Here is a 26,831-nt window from a genome sequence, read left to right on the forward strand (position 1 = left end):
CAGGTTACCAATCAGAGAGCAGGGGTCAAATCTAAATTGTATTTAAATATTGCAATACACTTTGCAGTAAAACAATACGACAATACAGTAAAACAAAAGTAAACTAAAGTAAAAGAGATATATAAAAAGGAAAACAAGAGATCAGTAATAAAGACAAAAAAGAGAGATGAATAACACATAGGCCACAACCAGGTCAGAGTAAGGCAGATTGGGGGGGCTGGTGTACCTCGTGGTTGGCAAATCGGATGTCCCGGGAGAAGAGCACAGCCAGCCAATCGCAGCCCAGCGACACGTCCACTCCCTTGGCCAGCTTCTCCAAGGCAGCCAGGTGATTGGTCTGGAAGTGGTAGGCCAGGGTCACATGGAGCTGCTTCTTATGGGGCTCCACGTGCACATCTGAGTTACGGAGGGAGAGAAACAGGAGCATTATAGACACCATTTATATATTTACAGCTATATGGTAATTTATTTTTGAAAGTTCGATAATTGGAGAGAGACCGAAACATCTGAGCACAGAGGAGGAGCATTAAAGACACTGTTGCTGCAATGCACTCATTTGCCATTTTTCTTTTTCATTCATTATAAGACAAAACAGAGGCGTGTGAGCACACATGTGAGCACAGAGGAACAGACACACACTACGTTCCAGGCACTATTATTGCTGGTATTGTCCATTTCTTTCTCATTCATTGCACCACAACACTGTACAGAGACACACAGAAGTATTCCATGCATTATTACTGCTATATTGCGGTTATTGCCCATTTATTGTAATCCAGAACAATACATGTTTACGATGGACTGAATGAATGTATTCCACTTCAGCCTCTGGTAGGAGCGCAGAGTGGAGAATACATTCATTCAGTCTATCGTACACACTGAGGCAGAGGAACACAGTTCCCACCCGTCTGTATGACTGCAGTGGCTACAAAAGAGGGAGGAATGTACGAAGCATGAAACAATATTGCTTTCATTCTTAATATGTTGATTGCCATTTTAACAATGGGTGGATCTAATCCTGAATGCTGATTGGTTAAAACAGCATTCCAACCGGTGTCTTTTGCACAAGTTACCAATGTCTATGGCGTTAGTTAAAATGGCTATTTACTCTGTTCCATCTGACTGCGCAATCCACTGTCTCATCAGCCCAGCCAGGGCAATTTAAAAACTTGATCTCCACTATAAAAAGCATCGAGACATCTCCCATTTATCCCCCATTCTTTTAGACTAATATTTTGTTTTCAACAGTGGAGATTTGAATAAACCTTGCGGTCTGTCCGATATTTGCAACATTGTTTCAATATTCAAATTCGATCTCCAGCTGTCCCATAATAATGAATGGGTCGGGAGTCGGGACAAGAGACATGCAGGCAGCTTTTATCAGCCAGTCAAAATCATGAATGTGTTTAGAGCATTGAGCTAGTAACCGGAAGGTTGCAAGTTCAAAACCCCGAGCTGACAAGGTACAAATCTGTCGTTCTGCCCACTGTTCCTAGGCCGTCATTGAAAATAAGAATTTGTTCTTAACTGACTTGCCTGGTTAAATAAAGGTAAAATAAAAATAAAAATGAATCAGCATAATTTTTATGGATATACAGTACCAGTTGAAAGTTTGGATAAACCTACTGATTCAAGGGTTCTTTATTTGGATTATTTTCTATATTGTACAATAATAGTGAAGACATCAGAACTATGAAAGAACACATATGTAATCATGTAGTAACCTAAAAAGTGTTCAACAAATCAAAATATATTTTATATTTGACATTCTTCAAAGTAGCCACCTTTTGCCTTGATGGCAGCTTTTACACTCTTGGCATTCTCTCAACCAGCTTCATGAGGTAGTCACCTGTAATGCATTTAAATTAACAGGTGTGCTTTGTTAAAAGTTAATTTGTGGAATTTCTTTCCTTCTTAACACGTTTGAGCCAATCAGTTCTGTTGTGACAAGGTAGGGGTGGTATACAGAAGATATCTCTATTTGGTAAAAGACCAAGTCCATATTATGGCGAGAACAGCTCAAATAAGCAAAGAGAAACAACAGTCCATCAATACTTAAAGACATGAAGGTCAGTCAATGCGGAACATTTCAAGAACTTCAAGTGCAGTTTCAAAAACCATCAAGCGATATGAGTCTCTCATGGGGACCGCCATAGGAAAGGAAGACCCAGAGTAACCTCTGCTGCAGAGGATAAGTTCATTAAAGTTACCAGCCTCAGAAATGGGCAATTAACTGCACCTCAGATTGCAGCCCAAATAAATGCTTCATAGTTCAAGTAACAGACACATAACAACAACTGTTCAGAGGAGTCTGCATGAATCAAGCCTTCATGGTCAAATTGCTGCTAAGAAACCACTACTAAAGGACACCAATAATAAGAAGAGACTTGATTGGGCCAAGAAACACGATCAATGGATATTAGACCGGTGGAAATTCAAAGGACTCATCTGAGTCACTGGCTTACTGGTGCTCTTCCATGCCATACCTCGGAGGGGTGCGTCACTTGAGTGGGTTGAGTCACTGATGTGATCTTCCTGTCCGGGTTGGCGCCCCCCCCGGGTTGTGCCGTGGGGGAGATCTTTGTGGGCTACCTCAACCCGATTGCGATGGTTGTGGATGAGTTAGACCGCAGAGTGAAGGAAAAGCAGCCAACAAGTGCTCAGCACATGTGGGAACTCCTTCAATACTGTTGGAAAAGCATTCCAGATGAAACTGGCTAATGCCAAGTGTGTCCAAAGCTGTCATCAAGCCAAAGGGTGGCTACTTTGAAGAATCTAAAATATTTTGATTTGTTTAACACTTTTTGGATTACCACATGATTCCATATGCGTTATTTCATAGTTTGATGTCTTCACTATTATTCTCAATGTATAAAATAGTAAAAATAAAGAAAAACCCTTGAATGAGTAGGTGTGTCCAAACTTTTGACTGGTACTGTATACAAAATAACTATCTATAGAAAACAGGTAAAACCCTAGATTGTTTCATCCTTCCACAAGTTCCGACACGCGTGTGAATAAATTAATCAAAATACCATTTTCATTATTTGACTATGTTGGTAACCCATTGTATATCCTCCAAACACCTGCTTCTCAGACAGTATCATTTAAATGTATTGTCCAATACATAAGTCCAATATACCTGCTTTAGTAGCCGCCTCCGTGGCAAAGTCAGCGGCAAAGTCCTTGAGCACTTCTGCCACCTGCTCCTCCACAAAGAGGCCTATGAAGTTGGAGGAGGTGTAGAGCTCCAGGGGGAGAGGGTTAGGGAAACGACCCCTCCATGACCCCACTGTAGCCTGTAGGGCCTCACTCAGTGCCTCCACCTTACCGTCCGCACACTGAAGAGAGAGGGTGACCGAGTTAGTTACATGTACAGTATAGTACAGACAGAGACGCAACTCTGTACACAGTGCTGCATAACACAGAGATTGCACAGATACAGAGCAACGACAGCTGAGTCAAAACCCAGCTAGCAGCGTATACATGCACCATGGCACATTATACAGTAAAACAATGCCAAGAATCCAGGTCAATGAAACCCAGCCAAGATGTGCAGTCACTGCCAGTACTGACGACAAACAGTCTCACGGTTTGTCCTGAAACAGACAAACAAGGGTCCCCCATTGGTCAGGGCAGTACTCACCATGAAGAACTGGCAGAGGGTGATGTGAGGGAAGATGTTGTGGGCTTTGTTCTTGCCGCAGGTGACCCGTGACTGCTGCCAGAAAGTGCTGAGCTGGTGGAGCAGGGGGCCGCTGGGGCGCAGGTACAACACATACTCCCTGGGGAGAGGGTCGTCCAGAAATGGGTCGTCCACATGAGAGAACAACCTTGGGCGAGGATAAGGGTAGGTGAGGAGAAGGGGAGGTGAGGAGGGATGGCGGGAGGGTCAGTACACGGGGCAAATTCAAAAAGTCTCAGAGTGGAAGCACTGATTTAAGATCAGTCTTGCCTTTCAGGTCACAATGAATATGACTATATGGACGAACGTGGGGGCCCCAATCCTAGATCAGCATTCATACACAAAGATTCCTTTGAAATATGAGCCTAGGGAACTGGATGTGGGCTACACCCTCAACCAACAACATGAGTCATGTCTTTATAATGAAGTGTCTGTCAAAATAGCATTTCACTTGACACTACAGTATATTTCATTACTCTACAGTATATTCATTCATATAACAAAAAACATTTTTTTTCCATTTTATAAACTGGCACTGTGCAATAATAAAAATAGTGTGAGGTGAGTGAGTGGTGCATGTTTGTTTCATCACCAGCAGCTAGCAACAGTGTTTGCAGTAACAGAGTTACAGCAATGTCCTCATACAGTCTATGGACGGATGTCCTTAAATGTGATCCGCTTGAATGATTACCATCTCTAACCAGGCCTTCACTATTAAGTCAGGAAGAAGTAAGGGGGTGTGTGTGTGTGTGTGTGTGTGTGTGTTGAATACCCACCAATCACAGGCTGCCTGCACATTTTTGCCTCCCGTAGACACCAGAGCTTTTAGCCTGCAGAAAGACAGAGATGATCAGCAGAGTGTCAAAATCAATAGTGTCTTTTCCAGAGGATGTTTTACTAGAACTTAGTTTATTGGAACTTGTTCAAGAGTTTTGTATTATTACCATGTATCCCTGTACCACAGTACCCAGCACTGTACCACAGCGAGGCCTTGCAGTAGGTATGGCTATAGTTTGCATTTTATATGGCTCTAAATGTCATGATACAGCACAACCACAGTCGGCAAAGTCAACTTCTGTTCATTTGCTTTGGAGAGAGTTTAAATTAAGATGTGAAAACAGGGCTTATTAAGGGTTAAATAAATGACTGCTAATGCATGCTAAACACAAGCTACAGTGTTCATTCTTATCACGTGCTAGGGAGTGAGGAGATGACACACACTAGTTCCTCTTACACTTTATTAGTCATTAAGAAAAACTGTGGCCACTGACCATCTTTAGATCAGCAAAGCCACTGTCCTCACGTCACACGGTTGGAGTGGATGATATTCAGTCGACTGTAATCAATAGATCCTTACACAACTCTTAACAGACAGGCTTCAATAACACACTTTCCGTGGCAAGATTGAGCGGGTAAGATAGCTATAGCGTTTGACGACATGTATGTTTGTTTGTGTCTTTATGGACGATGTATATCCATGCGTGCCCGTGTCAGAGAGAGAAGAGTCATTGTGTGCAGTGATAAAAGGCAACAGCTGCAGATGTATTTTTCTTGTGGAAATTAATGATTGAATATGTGAAGAAAATGCAAATGAGTTACTGCTGGGAAATGAGAAAAACATCAGCTAAAACTAAAGTGGGGAGAAAGTCACTGAGGTCAATTAGAAACATTATTACCTACATTTGATACCATCTATGAAGCTACGGTATAAAAAGCTAGCTAACTGTGCCATTTCCCAAAGCCAGTCAGCTAACAACTATGGGATCACTCACTCTGAGTGAGAAAGCGCTAATGACATTACAGTTAATGAGAGCTTCTCAGATTATAATTAGTGTCTTTTTATAAAACCTCTAAAATCACATGTTCACACTCACAGTAACTCTGTAGGGACTAGAATACCTGCTATGATGATCAGAGACTGTGCCAGGCAGTGCCAGCTGCCACATAACTCAAAGGACTACATATTAACCCAGAATACAAACTGACAACTGGACTACAACTCGGAGGACTTCATTACCCAGAATCCCCACTGACTACGGCACTGGGGATGGTAATTAACTGTGAGCCACATGGACAGAGTTAAGTGGATGGACTCTTATTGACACACACTCCCTCTCAGTGTGACACTGTTCTATGTCACATTGTTTCACACCCACCCCAGTCAGCCTGTCCTCAATGTGTCATTTGTACCTGTGAAGGACCTATATTCACACACGGACACCTGCACGCACGAATAAACACTTCAAGTGAATGACACAGATAACTTTTACACACAGTCACACACGTTCGGACGCAACATACAACACCACGCTGTCGCTCTGACTCGAGCTGAGAATAGCAAAAGCCCTAGTTTATTTCAGATGACAATAGAACACCATTTGTTTAATGTAATCACAAAGAGGGCCATTGATCGATTCCTTTTCCTGGTTCTCTTCAAGGTTACTTCACTTCCTGCTTCTCTTTCACAGGCTACTTACTGGTCACTTTAATAATGTTTTATACTATATGTTTTATACTATAATACTATATTCTATAGTATCTTAGTCTATGCCGCTCTGACATTGCTCGTCCAAATATGTATACATTCTTAATTTCATTCCTTTACTTTAGATTGTGTCTATTGTTAGATATTACTTGTTAGATATTACTGTTGGAGCTAGAAGCACAAGCATTTCGCTACACCCGCAATAACATCTGCTAAACAAGTGTATGTGACACATAAAATGTTATTTGATGAACTGTATGCATTTCATTTCCGTTAGCAGTAAAGACTATGAAAAGTACTCGTGACTCTGCTATCACCATCAGTGAATGAGGAACAACCATTGTAAGAAGCACCACACAGACTAAAATATAGTGTCTTTTTTCCCCAGTTCTGTTAGCAGTATAGAAACAACTGAGAAGACTAGTCTACCAATCACCCTGTTTGTGACTCTGCTCTCTTACTTTGCATGTCTCATGATCTCCCCATCTGTCTGTGAATGGAGGTAAATTTGAAGTTGTATTTGTCACATGCAAAATAACAGTGAAATGCTTAACTTGCAAGCCCTTCAAAAAACAGTGCAGCATTCTATATCAAAATAGTATTTAAAAAAAAAACGTCACACAAAAATGACAGGTTGATGTAAGCTATATACAGAGTCAGTGCCAGTACCACGTTTACAATGTGCATACTGGAGTAGTTGAGGTAGATACGCCTTCATAAACTATTCATACCCCTTGACTTATTTCACAAGTAGTTGTGTTTTTAGAAATAATGTTTGCAAATGTATTGAAAGTGAAATACAGATTTACATCATCATTCAGACCCCTGAGGTAATACTTTGTAGAAGCACCGTAGGCAGCGATTACAGCTGTGAATCTTTCTGGGTACGTCTAAGAAAGTTCCACACCTGACTGTGCAACATTTGACCATGAAGCTTTTCAAAATTCTTCAAGCTCTGTCAAATTGGTTGTTTATCATTGTTAGACAACCATTTGCAGGTATTCGTAGATTCAAGTCAAAACTGTAACTCGAACACTCAGGGACATTCACCGTCTTCTGGTTAAGCAACTCCAGTGTAGATTTGCCCTAGTGTTTTAGGTTATTTTCCTGCTGAAAAGGTGAATTCATCTCCCAACGTCTGATGGAAAGCAGACTAAACCAGGTTTTCCTCTAGGATTTTGCATGTGTTTAGCTCCTTTCCATAATAATAATTATAATAAAAATATAGCAGCAACATAAGTGGTGGGTGTGGGCATAGTGGTAAGTGTGTGTGTATGTGACTTTGTGTGTGTGTGTGTGTGCGCGCAAGAGTGTTAATGTGTACGAGTTGAGACAGTTTGCATTTAGTCAGTCAGAAGCATATGGTCCTTGGTGGGGTAGGCAGCTATTGTCTATCTGCTTAAAAATGCAATTGCTTGGGGGGAGGGAAAGCTGTCTCGGAGCCTGTTGTACCGAGACCTAATACTCCGTTGCCGCCAGCCGGACGGAAGCAGAGAGAGAACAGTTTATGGAAGGGGTGGCTGGAATGTTTGGCTATTTTTCGGCCCTTCCACAGACACCGTTTGGTGTGTACAGTATGTCCTGAGGATAATTCAGTGTGTAGACAAAACACTTCATAAAGAGGTGGAAGCAAATAAGTGTCAAAGACAACACTTACTATTACATTTTTGTTAGCAGTATATAAACTATCCAAGACACAAGCAACCAACCAACCATCGCGAATATGACTATACTCACTGTGTGTGTGTGTGTCTTGGCTCACCACCATCTGTATGTGAATGATTCATAATGGAAACAGAGCCTGCATCTCAAATGGACCCCTTTTCCATGTATAGTACACTAGTGTTGACCAGGGTCATGAAGCAGTGCCCCATATAGGGAATCAGGTGCCATTTGGGACACATCCAAAGACTCCACTATCACCACTATGTGACCAGACCTCAGAGTGAGAAGCTAACAGTGAATGTCGTGCCACTCTGGTGTTCACAGTCGGTGAGCTATTTTTACACTAGCTATCCCCACAGAGAGAAAGCCTGCCGACAGAGCAGTGTGCCTGCCTGCCCTGGCTGCTGCTGCCGCAATGCATGCTAGGACAAAAAAGTCCTGATTACCTCACCAGATGGCTCATACAGTCACGTAGAGAAAACACAGACATACGGTCATTTCCATGTAAAATTACCCATGAGCACCAACATATGAAGTTCAAAGGAGCATGTAAAATTGGGTGTGAAATATTTTGCAAAAGTAATTCATATATACACTACCAGTCAAAAGTTTAAGAACACCTTCTCATTCAAGGGTCTTTATTTTTTACTATTTTCTACATTGTAGAATAATAGTGAAGACATCAAAACTATGAAACACATATGGGATCATGTAGTAACCAAAAACGTGTTAAACAAATCAAAATATATTTTAGATGTTAGATACTTCAAATGTGACCAATTTCAGGAAACTAGGCATATGTCGCTAGTCCTGACTTCACAGGAGAGCCATTACATTTTTTTTTTTTTTAGCAAAATGTGTTTTGGGGCAGAAATGCCTTCTGGAATATGTGAACTTTCAAGTGCCTTAATAACGAACTTGTGTGCCATCTGTAAATATGAATACAAATTGTAAAATTACGAGCCTTGTTGGTTAAACCACAGAAAGAGAGAGCAACCTTCCCACTAGCCATGATTGGCTGAGATAATGAATGGGCTGGACATGCTGTGAGAGGAGTTCGGATTGGTCTGCCATATAGACAGCTTCTGTCTATTTGAGCTGGTCAGTCTGTTGGTAATCATGTCAAACACGGCATTAAAAAAATGTATACACTGCATCGCAGTGCTAGAGGCGTCACTACAGACCCTGGTTCGATCGGGAGTCCCATACGGCGGCGCACAATTGGCCAAGCGTCATCCGGGTTAGGGGAGGATTTGGCCGGGGTAGGCCGTCATTGTAAATAAGAATTTGTTCTTAACTAACTTGCCTAGTTAAATAAAACTGAGGTACATTTTACCGAAACTCTGTTACCAAACTTTGAATCTTCAGTAAAAATGTGTTTTTGTCAAATGTTCAGTGCATCGATTTGTATGGTTTGTTAAATTTGGAAATTTATTTTTAAGTGAAAAATATGAGTTTCAGCACAAACATTCCATTACCATGGAATTGCCCACATGTAGTGAGGGAGACACGTGGAAGCATAGGCCTACACACAAGCACTTTCGAACACACATATACAGTATATTCCACCTTTATTCAAGGGAGAAACTACGCTGAACAAAATAAATAAAACGCAACATGTAAAGTGTTGCTGCCATGTTTCATGAGCTGAAATGAAAGATCCCATTAATTTTCCATACTCACAAAAAGCGTATTTCTCTCAAATTGTTTGTACACATTTGTTTACATTCCTGTTAGTAAGCATTTCTCCTTTAGAAAGATAATCCATCAACCTGACCCCATGTGGCATATTAAGAAGCTGATTAAACAGCATTATCATTACATATGTGCACCTAGAGACAAAAGGCCACTAAAATGTGCAGTTTTGTCATACAATACAATGCCACATATGTCTCAAGTTGAGGGAGCAAGCAACTGACATGGTGACTGTAGGAATGACCACCAGAGCTGTTGCCAAATAATTTAATGTTAATTTCTCTACCATGAGCCGCCTCTGTCGTTTTAGAGAATTTAGAAGTATGTCCAACTGGCCTCACAATTGCAGACCATGTGTATGGCGTCGTGTGGGCGAGCAGTTTGCTGATGTCAACGTTGTGAACAGAGTACCACATGGTGGCAGTGGGGTTATGGTATGGGCAGGCGTAAGCTACGGACGCGGAACACAATTGCATTGTATTGATGGCAATTTTAAATGGACAGAGATACCGTGAAGAGATCCTGAGGCCCATTTTCATACCATTCATCCACAGCCATCATCTCATGTTTCAGCATGATAATGCATGGCCCCATTTCACAAGGATCTGTACACAATTCCTGGAAGCTGAAAATGTCCCAATTCTTCCATGGCCTGCATACTCAGACATGTCACCCATTGAGCACGTTTGGGATGCTCTGGATCAACGTGTACGTCAGCTTGTTCCAGTTACTGCCAATATCCAGCAACTTCGCACAGCCATTGAAGAGGAGTGGGTAAACAGTCCACAATCAACAGCCTGATCAATTCCATGCGAGAGACGTGTCACGCTGCATGAGGCAAATGGTCTGACTGGTTTTCTGATCCACTCTCTTACTTTTTTTTTTAAGGTATCTGCGACTAACAGATGCATATCTGTATTCTCAGTCATGTGAAATCCATGATCCATAGATTAGGGGATAATGAATTTACTTCAGTTGACTGATTTCCTTATATGAACTAACTCAATAAAATCTTTGAAATTGTTGCATGTTGCGTTTATATTTTTGTTCAGTATAGATCGATTTCCTATTTCTGCAGGAGATATACCCAGAGGTGACCGAGTGACACCAATAACAAGGAGGACACTGCCCTCACATAAAACATTTGGCACACAATCAAATGAAGTGTGTTAGAACTCGTTTTCTCGATATTCTAACATTCTCAGTACAGCATTCTATGGAAGACACCCCAATGTGGTTATTATAAAGTGGCTAAATCTATGTAAGTGACACTTACGACACAGACTAAAATACTTTGAAGCTTATCATCTCATGAGGATTAGGTGTGAGAGAGTTTAACTCATTCAGGGAAGACTAGAACACTGTAATATAACACACACACCTGTTAAAATGCTAGCTTGTCATGTTCTCCAGTGTGTGTGCTGGCCAGGTCTGGAGTTATTAACTCCAACCCCCTCCACCCCTCACAACTCCTCTAGTCCCTAACAGTGATGGGAGGAAAGAAAAAAAATCTATAGTTACATATCAGTATTTCTCTTTGATGATATTATAATACATTATATCATATTGACAATATCGCAACATACTGTCATTTTTGCTCTAGTTGGCTGTACCTGCACCAAATCTCCAGTATTTTCCCTTCATTAGCTAGATCTCCATCTTGTTTTGAAATAGGGAGGCATTTTTTTTTGCGCTCTTATTTCCATGACTGATCAAAACTCGTTTTCTCATGGCTCGTCCTTCTGCAGCCGACATACGGTCAGCGAAATGTTTGCAACATCTAATCGCAAAACATATAGAGAGAGAGTCGCAATACAAATCGTATCGGCATTTAAGCATTGTGATATCATATCGTGAGGTCCCTGGCAATTCCAGGCACTAGTCCCTAGCCCCTCTCCTCGTCCACCCCGCCCCTCCTCGGTTCCAAGCAGGAACTCAATGATTTATTTATAAACTGCATTTCCTGTTCAAGGCAAGCAAGGGATAAAAAGGTTGGAGTGCACTCTGATAATGTACAATCATAGTAGTGGTGTGGTGAAAGGGAGTGTGGATTTGTCTGAATGGACACGTTGCATAGCCGTAGTGAATGTATGTTTTTGTTCTTGAATAAAATCACACAACAGGGTCAAACGGGAGGACTAACTGCTTGGTGATAAAGAAGAGGAGATATTTGAGTGAGTACAACATTTAGGAAACACTTGAGGGAGCTCTGTTTACTCACACAACCTAAAAACATACTCATCTGGTTGCATCCCCTTTCAGAATCTTAACTACAGCTCCCCCTGGCCCCTCCCCGACTCAGCCTCTATGGGGAAATTCACATTTCCTGTTTACAAAGCTGCTAGTGTGCACACATCACTCACCACTTATCACACTGACCGTGCAGAGAAAACTCATCCACAACACACAAATCAACTGCACCTACAAAACTATCAACAGAGGAAGTGTCCTTCCCTGTATCTGGCCTGGCTTCTGACTCACCCTTAGACAGCTGAGATAAGGCTTCACGAACCTGATCCTCATACATCATCAGCCTGTGTTTGAACTGAACCACACAGAATAAGAAAACACTTCCTCATCCTCTCCAACTTTAGGGCCTTTTTTCAACAGCAGTTACTGAATTCCTGTTGGATGACCTTTCAGAAGAGAATATGTTAAAAAAAAGGTTGAAGAACAACATTCTGTATGCGTCTGAAATGGCACCCTATAACCTACATAGTGTACTACTTTACAGTGCACCCTATGGGCCCTGGTCAATGTAGTGCACTATGTAGAGAATAGGTGGCCATTTGGGACAGAGCCTATATCTCAGTCCCTGTGCTCTGTTGTGCCGTAAATGCATCATCTCCAGCTCCGATCAGTCTCACTACATATCCCTACTCACTCAGGGAGGAGTGATGGCACACCTCGCTGTAAATGTGCAGAGGTAGGCAGAGCAGTGGGGGAAGAGGAGAGAGGGAGAAAGAGAGAGTTCTAAGACAAAGAGGATAGAGAGGGGGGGGAGAAAGAAAAGGATATGGAAGACAACAGGAGGGAGACGGAAGAGAGTTAGGCATGCTGATCCTCTGTGCTTAAACCACACAAAGTAGGCCAGAGTAGGCACATTTGCTATTTAACGCAACGCTATTTGACAAAACTAAAATCGGTAGAGTTGATAATGCGATGGAAACACACTGAACATGAGATCTTTTATTCGGTACATAAAAACGGAAGAAAGAAAAGAACAAGCTCACATGGGAATGTAAAAGCAACTACTAGTCCGTCTAACATTGGGAGTCTCCAGGCAGAACACTATACAGCAAGGACAGACGAGTGTGCAACTTTCTTTTTCATTGGTATAGTTTCTTATCCGTTAGTCAGCACCACCTCATTTAAAAGGGTGTGTGTTCTTTATTTCATTCCCTTTCTCTCCAGAGAGATATGGTAATGTCCTAAATGATACCCCATCGCCTATATAGTGCCCTACTTTTGACCAGAACCCTTAAAAAAGGGCCCTGGTCAAAAGTAGTGCACTAAATAGGTGATGGGGTGTCATTTAGGACATTACCATATCTCTCTGGTGGCTCTGGAGAGAAAGGGAATGAAATAAAGGAGTAGGGTGTAATTTGGGACATAACCATAGCCTAACATCTGTCACACAGAAAGCCGAGTCAAGCTCAAGGCACCAGCAACATTTAATCCATCAGGTCCTCCCTATTCTACTCTAGCCTGGGTAGACCAGACTGAACACTGTACTTAGGTGGTGAGCGAATAGTACAGTCAGGTTTAACCAGGGTTGTGTTCAGTACAATTTTTTAGTTCTGGCACGTTTCTTTTGAAGGGAAAAGGTGCTGTACTGAACGACCATTTGAAAAACGGAATGTGGTTGGGTTGTGAAACGCTTGTCAGCATGGCCACTGCCCTTGAAATATGTCACTCAATGCTTCAAGCCACACCCGCCGCGGTACATCCGCAAGACTAACCTAATTGTCAAACTGTAGAAATATTGTAGCTCTTTACTGACGTAGCACAACTTCAAAAGACTGGTTAGCTTTGCAAGGGACACAAATAAAAACACTAAATGATACCACCATTAATAACCAAATATGCTGATGTCAGTGTAGCTATTTGGATATGTTTTCCCCTCTGTTGCATAATGCATGAGATGCTGAGTCCACAGAAACAGTAAACACTAGTCTTTTGGTATTCACTTTTAGTTGACACAGAAGAGCCAGAGTAATCAATACAAATATCTCCTCTCAAAGTCTGTCCTCAGTGGCTCAGATCAGGTTACAAATGCATGAAGGCATGAAGGCATCACCCCCCCACACACACACACACACACACACACACACACACACACACACACACACACACACACAACACACACATCCAAAACAAAAACATGTTTTAAAACCTCTCATTTTGATTGTGGTCTAGTCCTTGTGTATGGCTTTAAGCTACAGTATATTACCAATGACACTACAGCTTTCTGACTCAGTACATACAGTATAGACTTGTCAGCAATCAAACCATACTTATTTTGGAATTCTAAAGAATTCCATCTATTCCTGCAGATCTGAATCTGTCCACCATGCATGTTTGTCTCTGGGGGCCTGATTGCTGAATGCACACAGTACAGAGCATCAGCGAGCTATTCTGCAGACAGACAGTCAGTAACCCCCACCCCCACCCACACAAACAAACAAACAAAAGAACATCAATATACCCATTTGCTTGTAGGCTACATCTAGCAATGTGGTAAACATCTCTACTGGATGTCCCTAGAATGCAACTACAAAGCTTTTAGAAAAAGGAAACAATAACAGGAGAGAGGGAGAGTCTTTGCTAGAGTGTACTTTATACCAATAGTGTTGGATCTGTGACATTCACTTCTAGTGATCATATCTTCAATGCAATATCAGATCCCATTGACTGTAGTGACCATAACATTGGCTTTCCTTGTTATTGCCACAAAGTACCAAAGGAAGGGCTTATAGTTATTGATAAAGAGATCATGTTTCTCAGGACTCTTTGTTGAAAATTCAAAACAAAATGTATGTTAGTCTGATGTGTATAAGGATGAGAATCCAGATGAAGCACGGAGTATTTGTAAAATTATTCTTGCTAATTGTTGACAAGCATGCACCTGTTAAGAAAGTGTAAGAGCCCACTGGATCGGTGATGAATTGTATGGTTCAAAGATATGCAAAAAAAGAAGAAAAAAAGTGGCAAACAAGTCAGGTTGTTCATCTGTTTGGTTGACATACTGTCAATTGAGGAAAATAAGACATTTAAAAAATATATATATATATAGTTTTGGTGAAGTAGGGATAAAGACTTACATGATAGGGAGTGGCTCCTAATCCATGACTGGATCTTTTATTTCTGAGGCTCAGTATCCGTGAGTGTGCAAATTCTTGCAGTATCTCGCAGGAATTTGGGACTTCACTCATTTTCTCATGCCGAAATCAGATTAGATACATACAGTGCCATCAGAAAGTGTTCATAGCCCTTGACATATTTCACAATCTGTTGTTTCTGTTTTCTGTCCTCTCCGGCACCTGACTTAGGAAGGACACCTGTACCTTTGTAGTGACTGGGTGTATTGATACTCCATCCAAAGTGTAATTAACTTCACCATGATCAAAAAGATTTACAATGTATGTTTTTTTTTACCCATCTACCAATAGGGGCCCTTCTTTGCGAGGCATTGGAAAACCTCCCTGGTCTTTCTGGTTGAATCTTCGTTTGAAAATCAATGTTCGACTGAGGGATCTTACAGATAATTGTATGTATGTGTGGGGTAAAGAGACGAGGTAGTCATAAAAATAAAAAAAATGTTAAACACGATTATTGAGTCCATGAAACTTGTTATGTTATAACCTCTTGAAGCTAGGGGGCACTATTGTTATTTTTGGAAAAAGAACATTCCCAAAGTAAACTGCCTATTTCTCAGGACCGGATGCTAGAATATGCATATAATTGACAGCTTGGGATAGAAAACTCTAAAGTTTCCAAAACTGTAAAAATATTGTCTGTGAGTATAACAGAACTGATATTGCAGGAGAAATCCTGAGAAAAATCCAATCAGGAAGTGACTCTTATTTTGAAACCCCTGTCTTTCTTTCGATCCCTAATTTCCCATTGAAAGGGATATCAACCATATTCCCTTTTCTGTGGCTTCCCTAATGTGTCTACAGCCTTTAGACGTAGTTTCAGGCCTTTATTTTGAAGAACGAGCGTAAACATCCACATTGCGTAAGTGGTCTGTTGGCTCTGATTGTTGAGCAAAAAAGAGAGGTAGCCATTTTTCCTCCCGGTCCTAGTGAAAAGCCAACTGTCCCGGTTGATATATTATGGAATAGATATTTGAAAAACACCTTGAGGATTGATTAAAAAAACGTTTGCCATGTTTGTCGATATTATGGATATAATTTGAAATTTTGGTCTGCGTTGTCGTGACCGCTATTTCCGGTGGATTCCTAGACATAAAGGATCAAACTAACGGAGGTATTTGGATATAAAAAATATCTTTATGGAACAAAAGGAACATTTGCTGTCTAACTGGGAGTCTCGTGAGTGAAAACATCCGAAGCTCAAAGGTAAACAATTTGATTACTTTTCTGATTTGTGACCAAGCTTTCTGATGCTAAGTGTACATAATGCTATGCTAGGCTATCGATAAACTTACAGTGTGCAAAGCTGTCAACAAGGCAATGGGTGGCTACTTTGAGGAATCAATATAAAATATATTTTGATTTCTTTAACACTTTTTTGGTTACCACATGATTCCATGTGTTATTTCATTGCTTTGATGTCTCCACTATTATTCTACAATGTAGAAAATAGTAAAAATAGAGAAAAACACTTGAATAAGTAGGTGTCCAAACTTTTGACTGGTACTGTATGTATGCATGTACACACACTTGTAGTCAGAAGTTTCCATACACAGTCATTAAAACTTGTTTTTCCAACCACTCCACAAATGTCTTGTTAACAAACTAGAGTTTTGGCAAGTTGGTTAGGACATCTACTTTGTGCATGACAAGTCATTTTTCCAACAATTGTTTACAGACAGATTTCACTTATAATTCACTGTATCACAACTCCAGTGGGTCAGAAGTTCACTGTGCCTTTAAAAAGCTTGGAAAATTCCCCAAAATGTCATGGCTTTAGAAGCTTCTGATAGGCTACTTGACATCATTTGAGTCAATTGGATGTTTACCTGTGGATGTATTTCAAGGCCTACCTTCAAACTCAGTGCCTCTGTGCTTGACATTATGGGAAAATCAAAAGAAATCAGCTAAGACCTCAGAAAAAAATGGTAGATCTCCACAAGTCTGGGTCATCCTTGGGAGCAATTTCCAAACCCCTCAAGGTACCACGTTCATCTACAAACAATAGTACGCAAGTACAAACACCATGGGACCACGCAGCTGTCATACCGCTCAGGAAGGAGACGCGTTCTGTCTCCTAGAGATGAACATACTTTAGTGCGAAAAGTGCAAATCAATCCCAGAACAACAGCAAAGGACCATGTGAAGATGCTGTAGGAAACCGGTACAAAAGTATCTATATCCACAGTAAAACAAGTCATATATCGACATAACCTGAAAGGCCGCGGAGCAAGGAAGAAGCCACTGCTCCAAAACCACCATAAAAAAGCCAGACTACGGTTTGCAACTGCACATGGGGACAAAGATCGTACTTTTTGGCAAAATTCTCTGGTCTGATGAAACAAAAATAGAACTGTTTGGCCATAATGACCATTATGTTTGGAGGAAAAAGGGGGAGGCTTGCAAGCCGAAGAACAACATCCCAACCATGAAGCACGGGGGTGGCAGCATCTTGTTGTGGGGGTGCTTTGCTGCAGGAGGGACTAGTGCACTTCACAAAATAGATGGCATCATGACATAAATTATGTGGATATATTGAAGCAAAATCTCAAGACATCAGTCAGGAAGTTCAAGCTTGGTCGCAAATAGGTCTTCCAAATGGACAATGACCCCAAGCATACTTCCAAAGTTGTGGCTTAATAAGGACAACAAAGTCGAGGTATTGGAGTGGCCATCACAAAGCCCTGACCTCAATCCCATAGAAAAGTTGTGGTCAAAACTGAAAAAGCGTGTGCGAGTAAGGAGGCCTATAAACCTGACTCAGTTACACCAGCTCTGTCAGGAGGAATGGGTCAAAATTCACCCAACTTAATGTGGGAAGATTGTGGAAGGCTACCCGAAACATTTGACCCAAATGAAATTATTTAAAGGCAATGCTACCAAATTCTAATTGAGTGTATGCAAAATTCTGACCCACTGGGAATGTGATGAAAGAAAAGCTGAATTAAATCTCTACTGTTATTCTGGCATTTCACATTCTTAAAATAAAGTGGGGATCCTAACTGACCTAAAATTGAATTTTTACTAGGATTAAATATCTGGAATTGTGAAAAACTGAGTTTAAATGCATAAGGTGTATGTAAATTTCCGACTTAAACTGTACGCACAACTTATTTTAAATGTAATTACATGTAATATCCTGTTGTTCTGGTCTATTACTGTTCTGTTCGGTCATGTATTTGTAAGTTTTACACAGACCCCAGGCATAGCAGCTGCTGCATGTGCAGTAGTTAATGGAGATCCTAATAAACTAAACTAAACTCTCTCGCTCTCAGCACTTTGATTCTGTAAAGGTCACAAACCACTTCCTCAAACAGCCCACTTCCTCTTGGTGGACAAACGAGAGACAGAGAGCCTGCCCTGGCAGCATGGGTGGAGAATACGTGTGTGCATGAGTATGCATACATGTGTATTTGTGAGTGTGTGTAGATTTGCTTCTCTAATCAGAATATGAATTAATAAAAAGAGGCAAAGGTGTACGTTGTTTGGTAGAGAGTAGGAGAGCATTTCAAAAGAGATCTATTTTTACTCTCCGCATTATTCAGTGACCACAGAAAGAGACTGAAGTTCTCGGTTTAGGGAGGAGATAAGCAAAAAAAAGAAGAGAGGCTTGGTTGGAAGAGACATGTTGTTTAACACCACCATGAAGAAAAATGGTGCTAATCATACAGGAAACGATGAATCCTCCCTGCATCATGTGACAATAAGCCACAGTGATCTAACCAGTGTCAAGACATTGAAGAATTTTACTTTCACTCCAGTATAATACAATGGCTCAGATATTTTGTCATGATCAAGGCCTACCTTCAAACTCAGCAATTCTGTCTTCGCATGGTGCAAGTCGCCTATTTTAATAGTGTGCAACATTGAAATATTGTTCATTTCATCAACAAAAATATTCTTTTTTTTAAACTGCACTCTCGGTTAGGGGCTCGTAAGTAAGCATTTCACTGTAAGGTCACCTACACCTGTTGTATTCGGCGCATGTGACTAATAAAATAAAATGTGATTTGAATATTCAAACATTATTTTTTTCAGTGGCAACTGACGAGACTATAACGGACTAGACCCAGGGAAAAAAATATTTCCAGTTGACTAAAACGAGAACATTGACTAAAATCTGACTACTAAATGGACTGGTTAAGAGTTGGAGAGAATAGAGCTTTTCAGTGATAAACAAAACTAATAATAGAAGCGCAGATGCAAAACGAAATCCTGTCCAGCAGTTAGGATGCGCCAAATCCGGCACATACAGCCTAGCCTACATCAGCTGGTGCACTGCGGGAGAGCACGAGATGAGTGTGGGCAGACAGGCTCCGCTCCAGCGCCGCCTCCGATTACACGTGTGGCCCAGGCGACGCTTGCTTTCCCATAGCTAACCAGTCATCACCAGCGTTCTAGTTAGATACCCTTTGCCTAGTTGTGAAACACTAGCTGCTTTATGAAATTAAAAAACAATGGCAGAATTAAGTTTAACGGTAAAACAGCCTAGCTACGTTTCGCTCCCTTGAGTATATAATGTTGAATTTGTAGTCACGCTCAACCCTCCCACTTTCCCCACTGCATTTCAGAGACAGGTTGTGTAACCAACGTACTAGCTGCGTCCCCCTCTTTTCCTCAGAGAAAACAGCTTGATTCTAGCCATTGCTGTTCAAAAGTTTGGCCCGATAAGACCGGCTATTACGTATCTTTCCATCAGTGTATTGGAGGGCTGCATTTTACTTTCATGAAACATATCGCAGGTCGTTGTAAAACTAGGCTACTTATGGACCGTTAACCATTTGTTGAGACCTTGTTCAATTCCGTTACCTCATCAGCTAGTTATAGCTAACAATCTGGGGTGCGTTCAGCACGATATAAATGTTTTCTAAACGTTCCAAAACATTGTATGTAGAACAAACCTGCCTCTGACATGTTGAATAATGAATAACGTCACTCAATTCATGGGATTTCTATCTGCAACGTATTGCAGCTGAACTTGGCCCTGGTAACATTACCAATAGCCTATATGTAAACATTTGGTGGCACAGAAAGACAGGAAAATGGATAGCAAACAATGTACTGACCAAATAATGTTATTTTGAGTTCATGTGGACTCAGTGACTCAGACTTGAGCACAGGGACTCGTGACTTGATAAGGGCTCTAGGTTTAGTGACTTGACTACATCTCTGGGCGTAATTACACAGTAACCACATTGTAGTATCACAGTAATAAGACAGTAACATAGGGCTGTTACTAAAAAATAAAAGTATTGCATGTCAGAGCAATTGTCCAGGGACAGTGGTATGCCATGCCTGCATATTGCCAAAGATTGTTTACCCATGTGACATACACTACATGACCAAAGGTATGTGGACACCCGCTCGTCGAACATCTCATTACAAAATCATGGGCATTAATATAGGGATTTGCTTCGATTCAGCCACAAGGGCATTAGTGAGGTTGGGCGATTAGGCCTGGCACTCAGTCGGCGTCCCAAATCATCCCAAAGGCGTTCAATGGAGTTGAGGTCAGGGCTCTGTGCAGGCCAGTCAAGTTCTCCAAACCAATCTCGACAAACCATCTCTGTATGGACCTCGCTTTGTGCACAGGGGCAATGTCATGCTGAAACAAGAAAGGCCTTCCCCAAACTGTTGCAAGCACAGAATCGTCTAGAATGTCATTGTATGCTGTAGTGTTAAGATTTCCTTTCTCTGGAACTAAGGGGCCTAGCCCGACCCATGAAAAACAGCCCCAGACCATTATTCCTCCTCCCCCAAACTTTATAGTTGGCACTATGCATTGGGGCACGTAGAGTTCTCCAGGCATCCGCCAAACCCCGATTTGTCCGTTAGAGTGCCAGCTGGTGAAGCGCGATTTCGCACTCCAGAGAACGCATTTCCACTGCTCAAGAGTTCAATGGCGGTGAGCTTTACACCACTCCAGACGACGTTTGGCTAGGGCTGGGCGATAAGAGTGCATTCAGAAAGTATTCCTTTGCTATGGAACTCGAAATCGAGATCCGGTGGATCCTGTTTCTATTGATCAACCTTGAGAGGTTGCTACAACTTGATTTGAGTCCACCTGTGGTAAATTCATTTGATTGGACATGATTTGGAAAGGCACACACCTGTATAAGGGCCCACAGTTGACAGTGCATGTCAGAGCAAAAACCAAGCCATGAGGTCGAAGGAATTGTCCGTAGAGCTCCGAGACAGGATTGTGTCGAGGCACAGATCTGGGGAAGTGTACCAAATAAAAATCTGCAGCATTGAAGTTCCAAGAGCATAGTGGCCTCCATTTTTAAATGAAAGAAGTTTGGAAACGACAGGTCGCCTAGTGGTTAGAGCATTGGGCCAGTAACCAAAAGGGTGCTAGATCGAATCCCCGAGCTGACAAGGTCGTTCTGTTCCTGAACAAGGCAGTTAACCCACTGTTCCTGAGCCTACATTGTAAATAAGAATTTGTTCTTAACTGGCTTGCCTAGTTAAATAACAAAAAAAAGGGCTGTAACATAACAATGTGGAAAAAGTCAAGGTCTAAATATTTTCTGAATGCACTGTATATAAATGTGATTCATTTAAATGTATATTCCAAATGCCTTTTTCACAGAGTCAAGTTTTTGTATTTTTCATTTTTGAGTGTTTATGTACGCTTGTTCTCATGGTATCCTTCTCCCAAGCCCATCCCTCAACCACTCACAACAAAGATGAGATCACTTCTTCCTCTCTGACAAATGGTTTCAACTTGCTATTTGTGCAACAAATTGATAAAGACAACGAAACAGAAATATTATTTTACTGTAATGGAGTCAACCTTTCAAACCATACCCTGTTTATGTTTCAACTCCTCCAAATTCGAGCAGACACTACTAAAATGGATGTACCAATGAACATTCATTCTGGAAAATTAATGCTCAGTTTGTTGTGCACGCATTACATATTGCTAGCAACATTTAGTCAAATAAAGATTGCTATACTAGCTGTTTAGTCAGTTTTATAAATGTGCAATAAGCATTTTAAAAAATTCTTAGGAATTGGCAACTAGTTCTCATTCTGAGAAATAACGTAGGCCACTTGATTTCAACATTGAAACAAAGAGGACAGGCTGGCATGTTGATGAAAGTCAGCTGGACAGAAGGTTGTGTTCATAATTCAACTGTTTTGTCAGCTGAATTCAGAGCTTGTACCTAGATCCAAGTTGGCTAAACTTGAAATATAAATATTAGCTGGCTACGCACTAGCACATTTTCTTGTGCTTGAGAGATGGTTTACGAGATCGGTGTTAATTTTATATAATGCCTGCTACATTAGTGAATTTGCATTAAGCACGTTTCTGGTTAAATTTGTAACTAAAAGCTGCAGTTAAGCAAATCAAATCAAATGTATTTATATAGCCCTTAGTACATCAGCTGATATCTCAAAGTGCTGTACAGAAACCCAGCCTAAAACCCCAAACAGCAAGCAACATGGCAATGCTGGGTTACTATGTCACAACAACTCCCCGGTCATGTTTAGCAGTTACTATTATCATTGCGTTTACTTGATAGCTACCTACACAAATAGCTAGCTAGAACAAAGTGTTAATAAGATAAATTCATTTAAAAAGATTAAAAGCAATACAAATAAGTTATCCAGTAGGCATCTACCGAGGGAGCTAAGAACCAGAGTAGTCAGAACAAACAAACAAGAGGGAAGCTACAGAAGAGAAAAATGAGGAAGAAGAGGGGAAGAGGACAAGGGGGCAGTGAAATAAAAACCAAAAATGTGCCAAGAAAAAGCAGATGGAGAAAAGGGAGGAAGAAGAGGAAAAGGGAGGAAGTATAGTCAGAGGAAGAGGCCGAAGAATAATAAGAACAAAGCCGAGCTAAGGCCAGGCCAGTGAACCCCACGGTTGTGTCAAAGGGCCAAATGTAATCAGGCGTTGTAATTAAAAGCCTATTACTCTGCAGCCATCCCATCCTAACCCCGCAGACAGCCAGAACGCCATCTGCACTATGCTGTGTTGCACATGCCTTCCAGAGCCCTGCCAGACCCTACAGTCAAGTGCCCAAGGGCTCTCAGTATGGAAAGAGACTGAGGATGGGCATTAACAGACTGGGAATGGAAGGTGTTTGAACACAACCAGTATGGTACAGCAGGGAGGGACACTTACTATGGCAACAGCGACTAGGCAGATGGCTCATCAATAAACACATGCACAGAGAGACACACTCGTACACAAAGACACCCTCTGTCAAAACACACACACACACACACACACACACACACACACACAAGGATAAACATGTGTTCAAACACACCAGTAATTACAGTCAAATGCATTACCCTCCAACAGAAGCATCGGCTACTCAAACATTAACAAGCAGCCTATGTCACATAATGTTAATGCAATGAGGCTGTGGAGTCAACACTTTCATATCTTTGGGTTGAGTAAGTACACACTTGTGGTCAAGCTCATCTTAGATATACTGTACAGCAGACACGCAGGCACTGCGAAACACACTTCTACTGAACTGTGGAAACTGATGAGTCTATGCTGCATGATTACAAAGCAGGGCTTAACTGCAATCTCACAGTCAAACTAGTTTAGCGGGCAATATTAACCAGGTGAAATTGTGTCATTTCTTTTGCGTTCATTGCACGCAGAGTCAGGGTATATGCAACAGTTTGGGCTGCCTGGCTCATTGCGAACTAATTTGCCAGAATTTTACGTAATTATGACATGCATTGAAGGTTGTGCAATGTAACAAGAATATTTAGATTTAGGGATGCCACCAGTTAGATAAAATACCGAACTTTTCGAAATGATAGTTTCCGGATTCGATCATATTAATGACCAAAGGCTCGTATTTGGGTTTTATTATGTTATAATTAAGTCTGATTTGATAGAGCAGTCTGACTGAGCAGCAGCAGGCCCGTAATCATTCATTCAAACAGCACTTTCGTGCGTTTTGCCAGCAGCTCTTCGCAAGCACAGCGCTTTTTATGACTTCAAGCCTATCAGCCTAATGGCTGGTGTAACCAATGTGAAATGGCTAGCTAGTTAGCTGGGTGTGCGCTAATACTGTTTCAAACGTCACTCGCTTTTAGATTTGGAGTAGTTATTCCCCCTGCGCTGCAAGGGCCGCGGCTTTTGTGGAGCGATGCCTCGAGTGTGGCTGTTGTCGATGTGTTCCTGGTTCGAGCCAGGTAGGGGCGAGGGGGACGGAAGCTATACGGTTACACTGGCAATACTAAAGTGCCTATAAGAACATCCAATAGTCAAAGGTATATGAAATACAAATGGTAGAGAGAGAAATAGTCCTATAAATACTATATTAACTACAACCTAAAACCTCTTACCTTGGAATATTGAAGTCTCATGTTAAAAGGAACCACCAACTTTCATATGTTCTCATGTTCTGAGCAAGGAACTTAAACATTAGCTTTTTTACATGGCACATTTTACATGGCACATATTACTTTCTTCTTCATTATTTATGAGGCTAAATTGATTTTGATGTTTTATATTAAGTTAAAATAAGTGTTCATTCAGTATTGTTGTTATCATCATTACAAGAAAATGTATATAATAATAATAAAAGTTTTAAAAAATATGAAAAATTGACCGATTTAAATCGGTATCGTTTTTTTTTGGTCTTTTTGATTTGAAAAATCATAAATCGGTCGACCTCTAACAGAGACTTCCTGTCACAACATGTAATGATTAAAGTTGTTTAAGTGTATAACTCAAATCGAAAAGGTTAAAAAAAAAAGGTTTAAACGTGTGGCAATACCTGGAGAACCATAGCTTTTGTCCAGTATATTACCTTACAAGCCACGGAGTTGCTCTGGCATCAACTCTGCTATCCTGGAAGGACACACTGGGCATTGAGATACACCCAAGTCATAAATTGTTCTCTCCGCTATTGCACGGCAAGCGATACCAATGCACCAAGTCTGGAACCAACAGGACCCTGAAGAGCTTCTACCCCCAAGCCATAAGACAGCTAACTAGTTAAATAGCTAACCGGTCTATCTGCATTTACCCTTTTTGCACTCTTGACGCACATACCACCATATGCTATTGTTTGTCTATTTTTCATGTTACCTTTATTTAACCAGGTAAGCTAGTTGAGAACAAGTTACAGATGGAGTTACACATGGAATAAACATCAAGCAACTCTGGGATGCTGGCCTTCTAGGCAGAGTTCCTCTGTCCAGTGTGTGTTTTTTCGCTAATGTTAGTCTTTTCTTTTTATTTGCCAGTCTGATTGGCTTTTTCTTTGTAACTCTGCCAAATACTCAAGTCTAAAAGGTCAGTTTCATTGTTTCTTTAATCAGAACAACAGTTTTCAGCTGTGCTAACATTATTGCAAAAAGGTAATGATCAAATAGACTTTTAAAATGACAAACTTGGATTAGCCAACACAACGTGCCATTGGAACAGGAGTGATAGTTTTTGATAATGGGCCTCTGTAGACGCCATTAAAATGCAACAAGTCATTTACAATCTAACTGTATTTCTGATCAATGATGTTATTTTAGAATGGCCCAAGAGTGTTTCTCTTTCAAAAACAAGGACATTCCTATGAGACTGCAAAGTTTTGAACGGTAGTGTGAACAGTTCAGTTCAAGTCAGAAGTTTACATACACCTGAGCCAAACACATTTAAACTCAGTTTCACAATTCCTGACATTTAATTATAGTAAAAATTCCCAGTCTTAGGCCAGTTAGGATCACCACTTTATTTTAAGAATGTGAAATGTCAGAATAGAGAATGATTTCAGCTTTTATTTCTTTCATCACATTCCCAGTGGGTCAGAAGTTTACATGCAATGCTACCAAATACTAATTGAGTGTCTTTAAAATTGTATAACTTGGGTCAAACGTTTTAAGTAGCCTTCCACAAGCTTCCCACAATAATTTGGGTGAATTTGAACCAAATTCCTCCTGACAGAGCTGGGTCAGGTTTGTAGGCCTCCTTGCTCGCAGACACTTTTTCAATTCTGCTCAGGTCAGGGCTTTGATGGCCACTTCAATACCTTGACTTTGTCCTTAAGCCATTTTGCAACAACTTTGGAAGTATGATTGGGGTAATTGTCCATTTCTGTCTAGCGTTCGAATGTACAGTTGCAAACTGAAGTCTTGCTTTTTTATGGCGTTTCGGAGCAGTGGCTTCTTCCTTGCTGAGCGGCCTTTCAGGTTATGTCAATATTGGACTCATTTTACTGTGAATATTCATATTCACAAGGTCCTTTGCTGTTGTTCTGGGATTGATTTGCACATTTTGCTGCAAAGTAAGTCTCTATGAGACAGAACGCGTCTCCTTCCTGAGCGGTATGACGGATGCGTGGTCCCATGGTGTTTATACTTGCGTACTATTGTTTGTACAAATTAATGTGGTACCTTCAGGTGTTCAGAAATTGCTCCTAAGGATGAACCAGACTTGTGGAGGTCTACAATCTTGGCAGTTTTCTTTTGATTTTCCTATGATGTCAAGCAAAGAGGCACTGAGTTTGAAGGTAGGCCTTGAAATACATCCACAGGTACACCTACAATTGACTCAGATGATGTTAGCCCGTCATGGATATAGAAGCCTCCGATATCATTTTCTGGAATTTTCCAAGGAACAGTCAACTTAGTGCATGTAATCAGGGAAGTCATGTCAGGGAAGACATCCTCCTCCCTCATGTGGTACCCTTCCTGCAGACTCATCCTGACATGACAATGCCATCAGCCATACTGCTCGTTCTGTGCGTGATTTCCTGAAAGACAGGTATGTCAGTGTTCTGCCATGGCCAAGGAAGAGCCCGGATCATGTCTGGGACCTGTTGGATCGGAGGGTAAGGGCTAGGGCATTCTCCTGGAATGCTTTTCTAACAGTCTTGAAGGAGTTCCCACATACGCTGAGAACTTCTTGGCTGCTTTTCCTTCACTCTGCCATCCAACTCATCCCTTG

The 26,831-nt window shown here is 41.1% G+C and overlaps 1 protein-coding gene across 1 annotated transcript in view; it reads right to left on the reverse strand.

Annotated features, from left to right (window-relative positions):
* The window catches only part of ubash3ba (ubiquitin associated and SH3 domain containing Ba), a 46,092-nt gene that overhangs the window by 11,998 nt on the left and 7,263 nt on the right, over nucleotides 1–26,831 (reverse strand). Inside the window, exons 2-5 of the mRNA XM_029670076.2 lie at nucleotides 4,462–4,515; nucleotides 3,647–3,833; nucleotides 3,143–3,341; nucleotides 227–396 (exon numbers count right to left, since the gene is read on the reverse strand). Of these exons, the coding sequence (XP_029525936.1) occupies nucleotides 227–396; nucleotides 3,143–3,341; nucleotides 3,647–3,833; nucleotides 4,462–4,515 (610 nt within the window). The remainder of the gene's footprint in view (nucleotides 1–226; nucleotides 397–3,142; nucleotides 3,342–3,646; nucleotides 3,834–4,461; nucleotides 4,516–26,831) is intronic.

This window comes from Oncorhynchus nerka, linkage group LG10 (assembly GCF_034236695.1).
Source record: "Oncorhynchus nerka isolate Pitt River linkage group LG10, Oner_Uvic_2.0, whole genome shotgun sequence".
Lineage (NCBI taxonomy): Eukaryota > Metazoa > Chordata > Actinopteri > Salmoniformes > Salmonidae > Oncorhynchus > Oncorhynchus nerka.